The sequence below is a fragment of the Loxodonta africana genome, chromosome 5 (assembly GCF_030014295.1).
Source record: "Loxodonta africana isolate mLoxAfr1 chromosome 5, mLoxAfr1.hap2, whole genome shotgun sequence".
Taxonomy (NCBI): Eukaryota; Metazoa; Chordata; class Mammalia; order Proboscidea; family Elephantidae; genus Loxodonta; species Loxodonta africana.
In genome coordinates, this window is record NC_087346.1 from 21,979,390 (window position 1) to 21,995,950 (window position 16,561).

General features: G+C 35.8%; 1 protein-coding gene across 7 annotated transcripts in view; it reads right to left on the bottom strand.

Moving 5' to 3' along the window:
• AFG2A (AFG2 AAA ATPase homolog A) overlaps nucleotides 1-16,561 on the bottom strand; it is a 352,856-nt gene that overhangs the window by 203,840 nt on the left and 132,455 nt on the right. Inside the window, exon 15 of one of the 7 annotated variants that reach the window (XM_064285365.1) lies at nucleotides 1-16,561. This exon is cut by the window's left edge and continues 16,910 nt beyond it. The exons of the other annotated variants lie outside the window; for them this stretch is intronic. Within the exon in view, the coding sequence (XP_064141435.1) occupies nucleotides 16,454-16,561 (108 nt within the window). The 3' untranslated portion in view covers nucleotides 1-16,453. 7 annotated transcript variants of the gene reach the window in all.

A 16,561-nucleotide genomic window follows, 5' to 3' on the forward strand; every position in this document is an offset into this window, starting at 1 on the left:
AAAAAAAACTCCCACAACCAGTAAAGGAGTATATAGCAAACTGCAGGCAAAAAGGACCACTTTCAACCTTGACCAAGGCAAAGAAAGACACTTCGAGAGAAACATACACACACACACACACACAGAGGCAACTACAGTAAATACTACAGCACATACAATCCTACAACAACAGTAAAAAAAAAAAAAAAAAAGAAATTATAAGCAGATACGTATCCTGAATAGGGGGGAAAGGAGGGCGTAAAGAAGTATATCCACTCATGTATATAAATTAGGCTGTGGATATTTTTACGTATATATTTGTATGTACAGCATGTATAACAATGCCTACGGAAGTAGCAGTCAAGAATCAAATGACACATTGCATTGGGCAAATCTGCTGCAAAAGACTTCTTTAAAGTGCTGAAAAGCAAAGGTGTCACTTTAAAGACTTAGGTGTGCCTGACTCAAGCCATGGTGTTTTCAATTGCCTCATATGCATGTGAAAGCTGGACAGTGAACAAGGAAGAATGAAGAACTGATGGCTCTGAATTACAGTGTTGGCGAAAAATACCGAATATACCATGGACTTCCAGAAGAATCAACAAATCTGTCTTGGAAGAAGTACAGCCAGAATGCTCCTTAGATACAAGGATGGCGAGGCTTCATCTCACCTATTTTGGATGTGTTATCAGCTATTTTGGTGAAGACCAATCCCTGGAGAAGGACATCATGCTTGGTAAAGTAGAAGGTCAGCAAAAAATGTTCAACAAGATGGATTAACACAGTGGCTGCAACAATGGGCTCGAGCATAACAACAACTGGGAGGATGGCACAGGACCAAGAAGTGTTTCGTTCTGTAGTACATGGGGTCGCTATGGAACAGAACTGACTTGACAGCACCTAACAACAACATATATGTTTCATACATATATATAATAGAGCACAAAGGGGGCACAGTCACAGAAGCTTCCAAAACACATCCAACACCTTGAGGGACCGAGTTACTGGGGCTAAGGGCTGGCGACCATGGTCTCAGGGACATCTAGGACAACTGGAATAACATAGTTCATAAAGAAAATGTTCTACATCCTACTTTGGTGAGTAGCATCTGGGGTCTTAAATGCTTGTGAGTGGCCACCTAAGATACATCTATTGGTCCCATCCCATCCAGAGCAAAGAAGAATGAAGAAAATCAAAGGCACAGGACGCGAGGAAAATATTAGTCCAAAGGGCTAATGGACCACATGAACTATAGCCTCCGCCAACCTGAACCCAAAGGAACTAGATGGTGCCCGGCTACCACCACCAACTGTTCTGACAGGGATCACAACAGTGGTACCAGACAGAGTAGCAGAAAAATGTAGAATAAAACTCAAATTAAAAAAAAGAGAGACCAGACTTAACGGTCTAACAGAGACTGGAGGAAGCCCAGAGACTATGGTCCCTGGACACCCTTCTAACTCAGAACTGAAGCCACTCCAAAGTTCACCTTTCAGCTAAATATTAGACAGTAAACAATAACACATGTGAGGAACGTGCTTCTTAGATGAATCAGGTACACAAGACCAAGTGGACGACACCCGCCCCAAAACAAAGATGAGAAGGCAAGAAGGAACAGGAAAACTGGACGAATGGAAACAGGAAACATGGGGTGGAAAGGCAGAGAATGTTAACACGTTGCGGGAATTGCAACCAATATTATGAAACAATTTGTGTATAAATGTTTAAATGAGAAACCAAACTAAAGCAAAAAACAAACAAACGAACAAACTCACTGGCCCCTAAGGTTCCTATCTAATCTTTCGAGTTGCTGTTGTCATTTGATCCCATTTAGATAGATCTTAAAAGTGTATAACATTCGAGGCAGACATTTTTTACTAGTTAACCTAAATTACTGTTTGGCTTAAAGAAGACTTCAGGGGATAATTTTGGTTTAAGGTTTAAAGATTATCTCAGGGCAACAGTTTAAGGGGTTCATCCAGCTTCCACGGCTCCAGAAAGTTTAGAGTCCATGAGAATTTGAAATCCTGTTCTGCATTTCCCCTCTTTTGAACAGGATTCTTCTACAGAATCTTTAATCAAAATGTTCAGTAATGGTAGCTGGGCACCATTCAGTTCTTGGTCTCATGGTAAAGGAGGCAGTAGTTCATGGAGGCATTAGCCATGCATTCCATTTCCTCCTCCTATTCCTGACTCTCCGTCTTCCTCTGTTGCTCCAGGCAAACAAATATCAATTGTTATGCCTTGGATGGCTGCTTGCAAGCTTTTAAGACCCAGGCACCATGAAACAAACTAGGAAGTAGAACATAAGCACTAAACACGTTATTAGGTCAATTAACTGGGATGTCCCATGAAACCACGACCCTAAACCTCCCAACCAAGGAGTCAAATCCCCTGCAGTGTTTTGGCTGTACATATGCAGCCTCAGTAGCTAGTTTTTTTTTTTTTTTTTTTTGGTCATTGTTTTAAGTATATCTATCACACAACTTTTGCCAATTCAACTTTTTTCAGGCGTACACCTTATTGAGAGCACTTAAAATAACCGGCTGTGCAACTCTTCCTTTAATTAATGTGATTTTTCCATCACCGTAAACCAAGACTCAGTACTCCATAAGAAATAACTCCCCTCATTCCTCCTCCCTCCCATCCCTGGTAACCACTACTAAACTTTGGTCTCAATTAAAAAAAAAGAAAAAAAGATGCTACCACTGGGGGAAGCTGGATGATGGGTACATCGATTTCTCTTTGTTATCTTTGCAACTTCTTTTAAGTCTATAATTATCATGATTTTTTAGAGAAAGGGTTACAAACTCTCTTACTAACAAAAAGTTGTGTTTTCCAAACTTTTAACAGCTTATATGAAACTAAATGGTCTTCAGCCTGGGTTCCCAAGTCTAAAAAAAGTTTTTGCTAACTTCCTTAATTAAATTTGTTTGGGGCAAAGGTAGTACTGGGGAAAGGGGATTTTATTTTCAGCTTTCAGAGTTTTATAAGTATAAAACAGTACAGTGAATCACAAACATTCACATATTTACTTAGAATCCCAAGATTGCCAATTGTTAATATGTTGTCACCTTGCTTCATGTTTTAAGATCAAAAATAAAAAAAATTCCAACACACACACACAAAATCAATTGTATCTGTACGTACTAACAATAAACAACTGGAAGCCAAAATTAAATAGTACCATTTATAATGCTTAAAAAAAAAAACAAAACAGAAATAAGGACGAATTTAACAAAATAAATGCAAATAAATGCAAGGTCTGTATGCTCTGAACTATAATACAGTGAACCTAAATAAGCATATATAATGTTCATGATTAGAGGACTCCATATCGTTAAGTTGTCAAATCTCCCCAAAATTGACCTATAGATTCAATAAAATCCCAATCAAAATCACAGCTGGATTTTTTGAAGATATTAACATCCTGATTCTAAATTTTCTATAGACAAGCCAGGGAATGAGAATAGCTAAAACAAATTCTGAAAATAAAGAACAAATTTGGAAGACATGCACTATCTGATTTTATGTCCTGCAATAAAGCTATGATAAACAAGACAGTGTGGTTTGGTTAAAGGATAGACAGATCAATGGAACTGATCAGAGGATCCAGAAACAGACCCACAGAAATATGATCAATTGATTTTTGACAAGAGTTGCACAGGCAATTCAATGGCTAAACGACAGTCTTTTAGACAAATGGCATCTGCAGGATGAGGTATGGTATACTAAAAAACCAAACTCGCTGCTGTGGAGTCGACTCTGACTCAAATTGACCCTACACGACAGAGGAGAACTACTCCACTGGTTTCCCAAGGTGTGCCTGGTGGATTTGAACTGCCAACCTTTTGGTTAGCAAACACTTAACCCCTTATAGCAATAGTATTTACCTCATAAAGTTGTTAAGATTAAATAATTATATATAAAACAAAGCAAAACTTAGATTTAGGATATGTTGAACTTGAAATGCCTTTGAGACATCTAAGCAAACAGTTGAAGAACTCAAAGTAAAAATATGAGCTGAATCGCATGCAATCCCATAACTGAAGCCATGGATACTGATGAGACTGACTGTGGATGGAGAAAATAATTAAAAAAAAAGGATTCTAGTGTCCAGCCTTGATGAACTGCATTTTGCCTAGGCAGAGAATATGTAAAGGAGTCAAATGGTTGGCGAGGGGGCAGCAGAGAAATGGAAGAAAAATTAGGGAGTTAACTGTGTTTTTTAAGCCAAGGTAAGAGAAAGGAGTGGACAACGGTGAACACTGCTAACACATAATGGCAGAGAAGGCTAGTTTTTCTTTGTTCTTTAGCAATAAAACCCCTGAATTCCAGTTGTGCACACAGCCACTCAAAATAGAGGATACATACATGTGCGTGGTCATGTAGCTAAAATCTGGGATGTAAATGATGCATGCAATTTATGGGTCATGTTCTTACAGGGAAGGAAGGAGCTCTCTATTACCTCATTTCCTTGTTCCAATAGACCTGAATGGATGCAAATAGATGTGATGTTGGGATGTTCTTACCATGTGGCTTAAAGGATGGTACAGCAATAAGATGGAATCCAAGTTTATGACACCATCAAATTACCATGGAATGACCATACCCGTTAGCAGCACTGTTTTAAAGAACTACATTTAAAAGACTCTTAATTTAAGATGCATAGCTTCAGTGTTTTGTATGTCATCACAGCAGATTTATGGAAAGAGCATAAATGAAGAATAATGTTCAACATATTTCAAGAAAATATTTTTAAACGAAGGGCACAGTATATGACATATTCAGTAATAATATAACAATTATTTGTTAATAAAAAGTGAGACACTGTTCTACAGTTTGAAAGTGGCCAATAAGCATTTTTAACCTTGTATTTGGAAACTCTTGCAGGTGATTCTCCATTTTTCTGGGTTTTTGAGCGAGTGAGGGCAGAAGCAGAGAATCACTGTAGGTAATAAGGTATGGGAGTAACAAGGAAGAAGAAAATAAAGAAAAACTAACCTAGAAATTAGACACAGGTTCTGTCTATGGTATCTGTTTTGGCAATAATTTAACCACATATATTCTCTTTTTTGATACTGAACAGAAACTTCAGTACTACTTAAACTGAATTCTTAAGTTACAAGAAAATCCATTCATTAGAATATTAAATGTTAAAGTGATATGGCTCTGATTTTTATATATTCTGATGAAACATTCAATATTGAAATGACATAAAAACTCTAAAACTAGCTTTTAAAAAGTAATAATCTGTGGTCTACAATCTCCAAAAAGTATTTCTTTAGTGGAAATTCTGGGAGGGAATGGGAAACACCAAATCTTTTAAGCCTGCAGAGAATTACCACAAGCCTCGATTCAAGTATCAAAAAAAGTTTAAGCTAAGAGAATAAAACAGTAAAAATTATTTACTAAATTTGCTTTTATTTTTACCCTTTAATGTTTTTACCAACAATTTCCAGCAAACGGCCAGGAAGATGCTTCTTTTTCAGCCACAATAATTTTTTCTTTTTTACTAAATTCATTTCTAAACTAAATGTGTACAAAGCTAATAAACGGAAGGAAAAGCAAATACAGAGCTGTCATTTTTAAATTATATTCTTAAAAGGTTTAGGGGTATCATTTGTGGAACACAAAGAGATTTCCTTCTCTAACAGCATTCCAGGACATCACTCTTTCCTGCCTACCAGAAGACAAGATTATACTTGTCTGGAATGTCAGTGAAGTATTTACACAAAGGCAGGTTTCAGAATCTTCTTACTGTGAACATAAAACAGGAAACACAGTAATACCATCAGTATACGTTAAACACTGTTTAGTATAAACGGTGTTTCTCCTTTAATAAGTACTAGGTTAACCTCCAGGAGGAGCCAAACCAAAAAACCAAACCTCCAGGAGGTGGAGGTGAAAATGAGCACGTTTTATAAACATACACCACTCATTGTTTGCAGTCTGCCAAAGGAAAGGTTCAGGAAGGAAAATGCAATAAAAGTTTAAGAATTTGCCCAACTAAGTTTAGTTAGTGTTATACCACAGCCTCTAATAAAAATTCGTTTTCCTCAATAAGTTTACACGGGAAAATTACTGAATGAAAAGTAACCTAATTAACAAAAGTAAATTTACTACAAATACTGCTACCGAAGCAGGAAAAACAAAAGTATATACATAAAGTAGCCACCCATCTAAAATGCAAAAAAAAAAAAAATTCAAAGAATAAAATATTTCATGACCTAAAAAACTAATCTCAATGTTTTTTCCATTAAAAAAAAAATACATATTTACCTTACAAGGCTAAAAAAATTATATAATGATACAAACCTATCAACTGAAAAGTTCTGAAATTTATTTACAAATGAATTATAAAGTAAAACTAATATCTCAAGTAGAGTAACTCTTAAAGAGATAGAATTTTAATTTTACACAAGGCAGCCAAATGAATTTTACCTTGACTGCCCTCTGCTGATGTGTAATTTTCATAACTATAAAAGTTGATTTGATAAAATTATGATGTAATCATTAAAAAATAACTGTACTAAGAAATTACTTCATTACTGACTATGAAAATTTAAGAGATTTAATATTTAACTTGTCTCTTATTTTCACTCAATTGTCAAATATTTATGGAATATCTATTATGTGACAGCTTTCGAAAATATAATTTGACTTCTCTGACCTCAAAATACAGGTTACTACATGGATAGAAGTATCTGGAAAGTAATACACCATTAGAGAAAATCAAGAACTAAGTGATACTGAATAAAAGTAAGCTAGAAAAAAGAGACAAGAGCCAAATTAGTTAAAAAACAAAAACTTAATGAAAAAGGTTGTTGAGACTGAGATAGTTGAGGAAAAGTAATGAGGATGGTCCAAAATAAATAAAAGACTAGAAGAAATCATGAACACAGCATTTGCAGAGCACACAACACTGGGAGACTTAATTGCAATGATAAATGGATAAATGTTCAAAGAAAACAAAAAGTGAGAGACTGGGGCCAAATTTTGCAAACTAAAAAAGCCAGAATGAAGAGCTGGACTTTATGAAGTAAACAACAGGGTAGGTTCCTGAGCAGTGTAATAACTTGGAAAAAGAAAAGCCCTTTACAGAGTACTCTAAGATAGAATGAAGATGAAATGAAGGAGGGAGAGAAGAGAGCCACGGAAAGCAGTTAAAAGTCAATTGCAATAATTCAGGGAAAGAACTGAATCAGAATGGAAGCAATGGGGTAAAGAAAAAGAAACTGAGATACATTATGAATTAAAGAATAAAACAGGGTGCCTGACTGGATTCAGATTTTTGTCCAACTCCTATGACATATTAGATGCTTCTTAAATTCACCTGAAATAAAAGAGAAGTGGACACAGAATTATCAGAAGGGGAAATGGCTGTGTCATTAGAGGTAATGGAATATAAAGTTTCAAGAAGATACGAGTAGTCAAAAGGATAGAATTTGTGGAATTCAACACAAGTAAAAATCCCTAAGAAGTCATTAAATTTTGTTAGTCATTGATGACGGCCTTCACAAATTTACTTTTAATAAAGTTGTATAGTAAGGAGGAACTAGAGAGCTGAAAATTTGATAAACTGAGGTGAGATACAGACAATAAGGGGAGCAATTCACTTTAAGGAGAAAGCATTCTTCTCTGAGAGTAGAGGAAAGGAGCAGCACATAAAAACAGGGCACAGGGCAGAACTATGTTTAGATGAAGATTCGCACATATGAGGGAGTTAGTACCAAATGGTCTCAATTATCTTTGTACATCAGTTTCCAAGCTCATTTCTCAAAGAATAATGACAGGTTAATATTTGGGAAAAACTTGGAAAATATTTTATGTTACTTTTTCTGCCCAGAAGTTATTTCTAGCTCCAAGAGATGGCATCATCTAGCCAAGACCTCCCATTTTCCTACACTTATCTAGAAAAATGTATGTACTACTTCATAAAAAATCTCAAGCTGACCTCCTGATGACACTGCTTCCTATACATTTAAGTATAGTCTCTCCAAACTCTGTTTATGTGCGACATCTAGAATCAAGCATGCAACTCAAAAGTGACCACATTCACATGCCATTGGTAAAAGTAGCAACAGTCAGAGCAAATGAAAAAGTAATGTTTCTTCTGAATTAAGACAGCACTCTTGTTTTAGTATCCACAGAACAAAATCATTGAAATTGACAATTTCTGAATTTAATGGTACATTTTCTTTGCAAAAGAATTTATGTTAAAAGAAATACAACACTTAGATTTCAATTTAGGTTTTTTTTTTTTGCTTGTAGAGCATATCACTTGGAATACTTCTGGCCCAAGTTCACTACCTTGTGTCACTGTAATGTCAGTTTTAAACAATGAACATTGCAATAATAAAAGTTTCCCTTAAAATTCACATTCACAAAATAACGAAATAAACGTCAGGAAGTGTAGAGGTCCAGTAAACACATGTGCTTACTGGGAGAATACATCATCTGTTTTAGGGCAAGGCTTTATTCTTCTTCATAACTGAATATTCCCAATATTACAATAAAATTGATATGAGATGTTAACACTAATACTTCCTAGAAAAAGGTTAAAAATCATTAACGCCTCGGTAAATATTTTCACAATGAGTGACAGTGCTACACTGATTCAGAGTCTACTCAACAGACCAAGCTAAGTTCTCTCTAAAGTTAAACGGGCAGGGAGGGGCCTGATAACATCTTCCTTTTGAGTTGACAAAGATTATATAATGTTATTAAATAAAATTTGAGAAAAGCAGAATTAACTGCACGTTCTTCTTTGAATATTATCATATAGTCTTTATTAACAGGAACATATTTTATAGCAATAATTATAGCTGTATTTTAGATATTTTAAAGATCTCCTGCAATTAGAAATATCAGTTTTTTGTTCCATACTAAATAAAATAGATTTTTTTCTGATGCAATAACCTATTAGAAAAATAAAGAAAAGTTTCTCCCTAAATAAGTGCTTTCCTTGCAAAAAAGGTTAAAAAGGCTGGTTTTCAGAAAGTAAAATACATATGCTAAAACAACAGGAATGATAATTTCAAACTGAGGAGTGCAAACATTTTAATCTACACTGCAAGCAGGACACATCTGGATGGAGAGCAGAAGTGGTTTCAGAACACTCCCCACAAGCCAAGACACTGCCCAATAAATGCTTAATCAAAAAAAGATGGCACGGCCAAAAGGACAGCTTTATACTTTATTCATTAAAGGGACTGATACAAATGCAAAGAGAAAAGTCCTATGTATACAAAGAATACTTTATCAACACAACATCAAAAATCTTTCTTCCTGATATCTTCCTGTATTAGACATCAAAAGTAGCAGTATTACATCTAGAAGAACACAGTTAAAATGAATATAGGTACCTTAGAGCAAATCTAGCTTTTGTCCATCGGCACATCCTGAGGAAATGTTTATCTGACTTCCTTTAGGTATTGCCTTAGACACTAAAACAGGTAAATTTTGAATTTACATAAGGAAATTTGGGATGATGTACCGAAATGAGGGAGGCAACAAAACAACACCGAGCAAGGAAAAAACAGGCAATTGGGTAGAATGTAATGGGCCACAGGTCAGAAATGAAAGATACAGGGTAATGGTATCCTTGCGAGTGACCAAACCAAACCCATTGCCATCGAGTCAATTCTGACTCATAGCGACCCTGTAGGACAGAGTAGAACTGCCCCATCAGACTTCCGAGGACCAGCTGGTGAATTTGAACTACCGACTTTTTGGTTAGCAGCCGTAGCTCTTAACCACTGTGCTGCCACGGCTCCTTGAGAGTGATAAGGCTAGTTTAAAAGAAAAAAAGATAAAATTCTGCCTTCTACTAAGTTTTGTAAACAGTCTCAAGCATACTCATCTTTAAGAACATAGAAAGGTTCATTACACTCCAAGGGATAACAAAAAGGCCTGTGGAATCTGATTCAAATAAAATATTCTATTTGATCAAGAAGGTTACACAAGGTATCTTGATACTGACAGAAGTAACAATCCTTACTTTCCAACATTCAGTCTTATGATAGGGCCACATACATGATGGCAGCACACACAATGAGAAAAGTAAGTTAAGAAAAATAAACTGAAAGGATAGTTAACTAATAAATTAAAATTTTTATTGGTTATAGGAATGGATAAAATTATGTCACCAGTGCACGGAAGCTCTTTCTTATCATTAGCCCTTAGTTTTTATTGCTTATTCTTAGAATTTCTCTGATAAGTTTTTTTGGTAAAGGTAAGACAGAAAATATCAGAAAGATAAAGGCAGAACTTTAAATATGAGAATTGTATCAATGATTTACTGTAGAAATTCAAATGTAATGCAATTGTTCCCTCAACAGCAGTGACAAATTTACAGGAATCTATCCACATTCCCTTGACCAGTCCTTGCAACAACTAAGACAAAACTGAAATGGCTAATCAGGGTTGATGATAAATTCTGTGACTTCACTACAAGGAAATATTCCGTAATTATGGCCTCATTAGCACATTACTATCTAAATTGAACCTTTATTGTTGTGATCTGGCCTAATGCTCTTTAAGTCCCAGCACAACCAGGTCATCAAATTTGGCAGGAAATGTTATGATTTTCAAGAATAAACAAGTTGAAAACTGGAAGCCAAGTGGGGAGTAAAAATGGACCCACCCTGCATGCTACACTATTCCACCATAATCTTTAATGTCTAAGAATAGAAAGTTTGGAAACTGGTCAGGAAAGTACATAACTTCCTGGACACTTCAGAAAAGATCAAGGCTACTTACTGCTGCTCATCTCATCACTCTCTGAAAGCCAGCTTTATGATCCTTAGGCTCCCAAAGACAAGAGTCAGAGAGAGGACATAGACTGAGATGGTGGCAAAAATACAGTGCCTTAAAGACAGAAGAAACTTGCTCACACCTAGATTTATCTTTTTATTTTCAGCATTAAATTAGTTAATCCCAATTCTCCACAAATATTTCATTCCTCCCAAGAAGAATTCCCAAAAAACAAAACATTCACAAGGGCAAGCTAGCTCTAGAGCAGGCATTTGCCATGAGTGTATCTGAGGATCTCTGGTGGTCTATAAATTGAGTTTTAATGAGCTCCATGTACCTCCAAGGGCAAAATAATCCAGGGCCTGGGACTGGTGGATGGTTGAGTCAGAGACTATAATACAAAGCAGTGACTCTAAGAGGTGACACCTTTGGTAGGTCAACACAGTTAACCCGCCTACAGAGTAAGTGACTGTGGAGGTATGCTATTTTGCCCTTGGCTCTGGGTAGACAAGAAATAAAGAAAAAATTGACAGGAGTCCCTGGATGGTGCAAACGGTTTAATACACTCAGCTGCTCACCAAGGTTGAAGGTTCTTGTCTACCCATAAGTGCTTCAGAACAAAGGCCTGGCAATCTATTTCTGAAAAATTAGCCACTGAAAACCATCATAATAATAACTGATTCAAGCAAGAATCATCAATGGATTCTAAAACTGTGGTGAAAGTTTCAGTATTATTAGCGTATTTATAGAAGACAGGCCTGGCAATCTGCTTCCAAAAGGTCAGCCTTCAAAACCCTAAGGAGCAGTTCTACTCCCCACACGTAGGGTCGACTCCACTGCAACTAAAAACAACAACACAGTCTCAAAGTATTTCCCCAAACGTCAGATATTTAAAAATGGGAAAATAATAACTTTACAGTGGAGAAATCTGACAGACACCACCTTAATCAAATGATCAAAGTTAACATCACCAGTAAATGCACAAATCAAAGTCATGCACCTCCTGCTACAATGAACCGAGAAGAACACAGCATCCCATCTGCAATATTCCTGCCAAAAATGCATACCTGAATCTAATAATGAAGAAATGGAGAAATCTAAACTGGGAGACATTTTACAAAATAACTGACTTGAATTCTTCAAAAATGTCAAAATCATGGAAGACAAAGATGGTGGAACTATTTCAGATTAGAGAAAAATAAAAAGACATGACAACAAATTGTAGCATAAAATTTTTTTTCTATATGGAACGTTATGGGGATAATTCTCAAATTCTGAAAAGGGTCTATAGATTAGATAACGGCATTATAATATACGATAACAGCATTGTTAGTTTCCTAGTTTTTATTATTATACTGTGGATATGTAAGAGAATGTCCTTGTTTTTAGGGAATATAGATTCAAGTGTTTAGGGGTCAAGGGGCACAGTACAATAAAAAAAAAACCCAAACTTGCTGCCACTGAGTCGATTCCAACTCATAGCGATTGTATACTGGCATAGTATCTGCTACCAAAACCACACTCACTGTCCTCCAGTCGATTCTGACTCACAGCAACCAAAAGGACAAAGCAGATCTGAACCAGAGGATTCCCAAGGCTGTAAATCTTCATGGAAGCAGACTGACACACCTTTCTCCCGCAGAATAGCTGGTAGGTTTGAACTGCTGACCTTTTGGTTAGCAGCCGAGAGCTTTAACCATGTGCCACCAGGGCTCTCTTACAGTGTCTGATACTTCCTTTCAGATGGTTCAGAAAAAAATATATAAATCCAAGTAGAAAGGAAATGATCCATCAAATGTGGAAGAATGTTAACTTTTGGCAAATCTGGGCTACGGATATAAGGGAATTCTTTGTAAAATTACCGCAACTTTCCTGTAACTCTGAAATTATGTCATAAATAATGTTTTTTTTTTTTTTTTTTTAAAGTGGTCCTTGGTTGATAGTGTCTCCAGGTCTCTTGCAGAAAAAAACAAGCAAACAAATAAAAAGTGTGATAGAAAAAAAACTTTAGATTCAGGTCTCAAAAAAAAAAAATTTTTTTTTCTAAAAAAAACCTGAGCTAACAATAAAAATTCACACACACACACACATACACAGTCAGGAAACATACCACAGAACAGCCAGTTACCACAAAACACAGAATCAGATACAGAAAACCTGAATATATTGGATTTTTTTTGATATTGAATAGAAAATGACTACAGGGTTACTATGAGTCAGAACTGGATGGCCACAGGTTTGGGTTTGTTTTGGTTACATTTAGTATGCTTCGAGAAATAAAATAAGCAATTGAAACAAAATAAGATACAGTAAGTAAGCACTGAAAACTCAAAGTCCCTAATTATTTATTTTTAAAAGAAACCCTACAAATATACAGGCTAAGATCCTAGATTCTGGAGTCAATCTGGTTCCATTACTTACTAGTCATATAACTTTGATCTAATTAACCTCTGTGCCTCAATTTGCTTACATGTAAAACAGGATTAAGAGTACTCTTGTATGGTTGCTGTAATTTATATAAAGAATTCAGAAAAGCATCAGGCACATAGTACATCCTCAGTTAACAGTGATGGTACAGCTTTGTCAGAAATATACCCACAATCAAACCTCTTATAAGTAGTCCTGGTGGCACAGTGGTTAAGCACTTGGCTGCTAACAAAAAGGTCAGCAGTTTGAACCCATCAGCTACTCTGCAGGAGAAAGATGTAGAAGCCTGCTTCTATAAAGATTAAAAAAAAAATAGCCTTGGAAACCCTACAGGGCAGTTCTACCGTGTCCTACAGGGTTGGTATGAGTCGGAATCGACTTGACAGCAACAGGTTTTCAAACCTCTTCTAGTCTCTCATCATTGCCAGAAATCAAATATTACAGGAGGATCAGTATTCTTAATGTAAGAAATGGAAACGTAGCAATTTGTTAATTTGGCAGAAACCTCTCTGAATCCTCTGAAGAACTTTCTCACCTAATATTTCTCTTTCTCACAACTGGCTAAATAAACACGGTTTTCTTCCTAAGCTACTTCTACTCTTCCACCTACCCAGGCTACTTTTTCTAAAGACAGTCTGTCTTCAGACCGAATCTCCTCAATGTGATTATTCACTGGAATACTGAATGGGGAGTTCACCACAGCCTTTAAGTCAATTCTGACTCACATCGACCCTATGAGTTCAGGTAGCTTTGATTATGCTGCCTTAATACAATGCATATCAAGTATCACAGAACACTACAACTAGAAGGGAGGTTAGAGATTATTTAGAGCACTGTTTCTGGAGGAGTGTAATACATAAGACAATCTAAGATGCTTTTAGATGACATATAGACACTACATTAAATAACATTAAAAATTAATTTCCTTTTCAATTTTCTACTTTACAAAGGATATTTTTAAATTTATTAAGATATCATTTCAAATTTAAAGAAAAATTATAATTTAGGTCAGGATTTTTTTTCCCTTCTATTTCTATTAACCTTTTTTATTTGTGTTATGTGTTCCTACAATCACTGAGATTGAAACTCAGAGATGCAGTCCACTTTTGAGTTTCATGCTAGAGTCTGTCACTAGTGCTTTCCATGTTGCACAATTATATTAGTCAAAGATGGTTCTTGATTTAAGGATGTGGATTTTTTTTTAATAGACCCTATTAATTTATTCATTTATCTAGCACATTTAAGTCTTATAAAACATAATTACTTCCACCTTCAGTTTCCCTGCTATCAGAGACAAGGAGTATGGAAGCATTTTGTCGGAATGCTTGGCCAAAAGTACAAAATGAGGAGGTTAGGAATTTAAATACATAATGATAAGGAAAGATCTCCAAGATACATTTGCTAAATGAAGAAAGCAAAGTGCTGAAAAGTGTATGCAGTTTGCTGTATTTTGTATATTCAGGGGGGTGTTGGGAAACAAGAATTAATGTACACACTTACTTGTACTTAAAAAAAAACATTGGTAGAATAAAGAAGAAATGAATAAAAAAGTGAGAGGAGGACAAGGTCAAAGTAGGGGTGGGGAAACAAAGCTGGAGTGCAGAGGTGGGAACAAGGAATCACCATATATATATTTCTCTATAATTTTGATTTTTGAATCATGTAATATATATGCTTATTCAAAAATTATCCAAAAAAAATTTCCTTTGAAAATGAAAAAATGATTAAAGGAGAGCACAGAATATATGATAACATTTTGTTTCATGTTATCAGTGAAACTATTTTATATACTACAATCTCTAAGACATCTTTGCATTTTCACCTCTAGCCGAGATCCAGTATGTTGTCTGAAATATTCTCTATACTAGATGTTGCATAGGTCAGGCTGTTCCCTTCATTATGGGAAAAAAAAAAAAAGCCCTAACGCTTTTGGTGGTGATAGATACAGGTCCCCTGACCATCTCCATGGAAGGGACAACTTCTTCTTAAGCATGTAAACAATACCAAAGTCACTTGCTATGAGATTTGCGACTCCAAGCTCATTTTTTTTCACCCTCTCCTCCTTTACAGAAAACACAACTTTTTCACAGCATGCATTCAGTTAATTAATTGGGTGTGGGTAGTATGGCAATAACATAATTGCTTAAAAAATAAGTTGAACAGAAAATTTTTTTTTTTTTTTAACATAGTGGAGATAAAAAAATCACTCTCATTTACTCTTCAATGTTTGTTTTTGTTTTAGTACAGTGGTTGGAGCACCAATGAATCTGTTCAGAGGCTGTATTCTTTACCACGTGTACTACTTCCATGAACCTTAAAGGTCACCATGAGTATGTTCTGGATCGCACGCCAGGTTCCAAAGACCTAAATCTCTGGGATGCCATGTAAGCACTTCTTGTCAGTGCCCAACTTCCCTACCTCTAAGTCACTAGGTACGTTTGTGTTTACACATGTGTGGTTATATATACGTCCACCTACTGCACATTATTGTGACTAAGCAGACAACAATGCAAATGATTGCAGGTTTAATAACTTCATTTGTGAAACGAACAAGGGAATGCCTTCGCTTTACGCTGAGGTCAAGCAACCAATTAGTTAAAGGTCGAACGATTCTTTTAATTCACCTGAGAAAAGTGAAGTGCCAACAGAAATTACTAAATACGAATTAGCAAACATCAATCCCAGAAATTTTAAATAGCCACATTACTTTCCAGATATGTTAACTGAGGCTTAGATATTAAATAATTAACCCATAACAGGTGGGAAGTGAATCCAGTACTTCAGGCTCTTGAATATTCTATCAAGATAAGCGAATTTTATAGATATTGTCACTACTCATTTTTACTAAATGATCTAATTCACCAATACAGAAATAACTCTCCACAACTCCATCACCTACAAAGAAGTTTGCCTTCATACTTGCAAAGGGAAAAAAAGAATACAGAAGTCCTCATGTCTTTCTATGATGAAATAGGATTGTTTTCCATTTCTCTGTACCATGAAATCACTTTAGCATCTCCAGGGACATTTTTTCAAGGAATGTTTGTGTTACTGTGTCTATAAATCTCCAAATCAGTCAGACACTGATTTCCTTTCTCTTTTTTGTAATTAAAACAAAACAAAATCTCCTTATAAAATACTGTAAACATGAATGTGCTATTCATTTGGAAAAACTATCAAGATAAAAATCCAGGCTTTAGGGCAGGGTTTCTCAACCTTGGGCTATGGGAAACTGGGTTTTGGGGAGTCTTCTTGTGCATCCTAGAATGCTTAGCAGCATCCCTGCCCTCTACTCACTGATTGTCAGTATCACTCCTCCAGTGCGACAACCAAAAGTGTCTCCAGCCATTGCCAAACGTCCCCTGGGGGGACAAAATCGCCAGGTAGAGTACTCCTG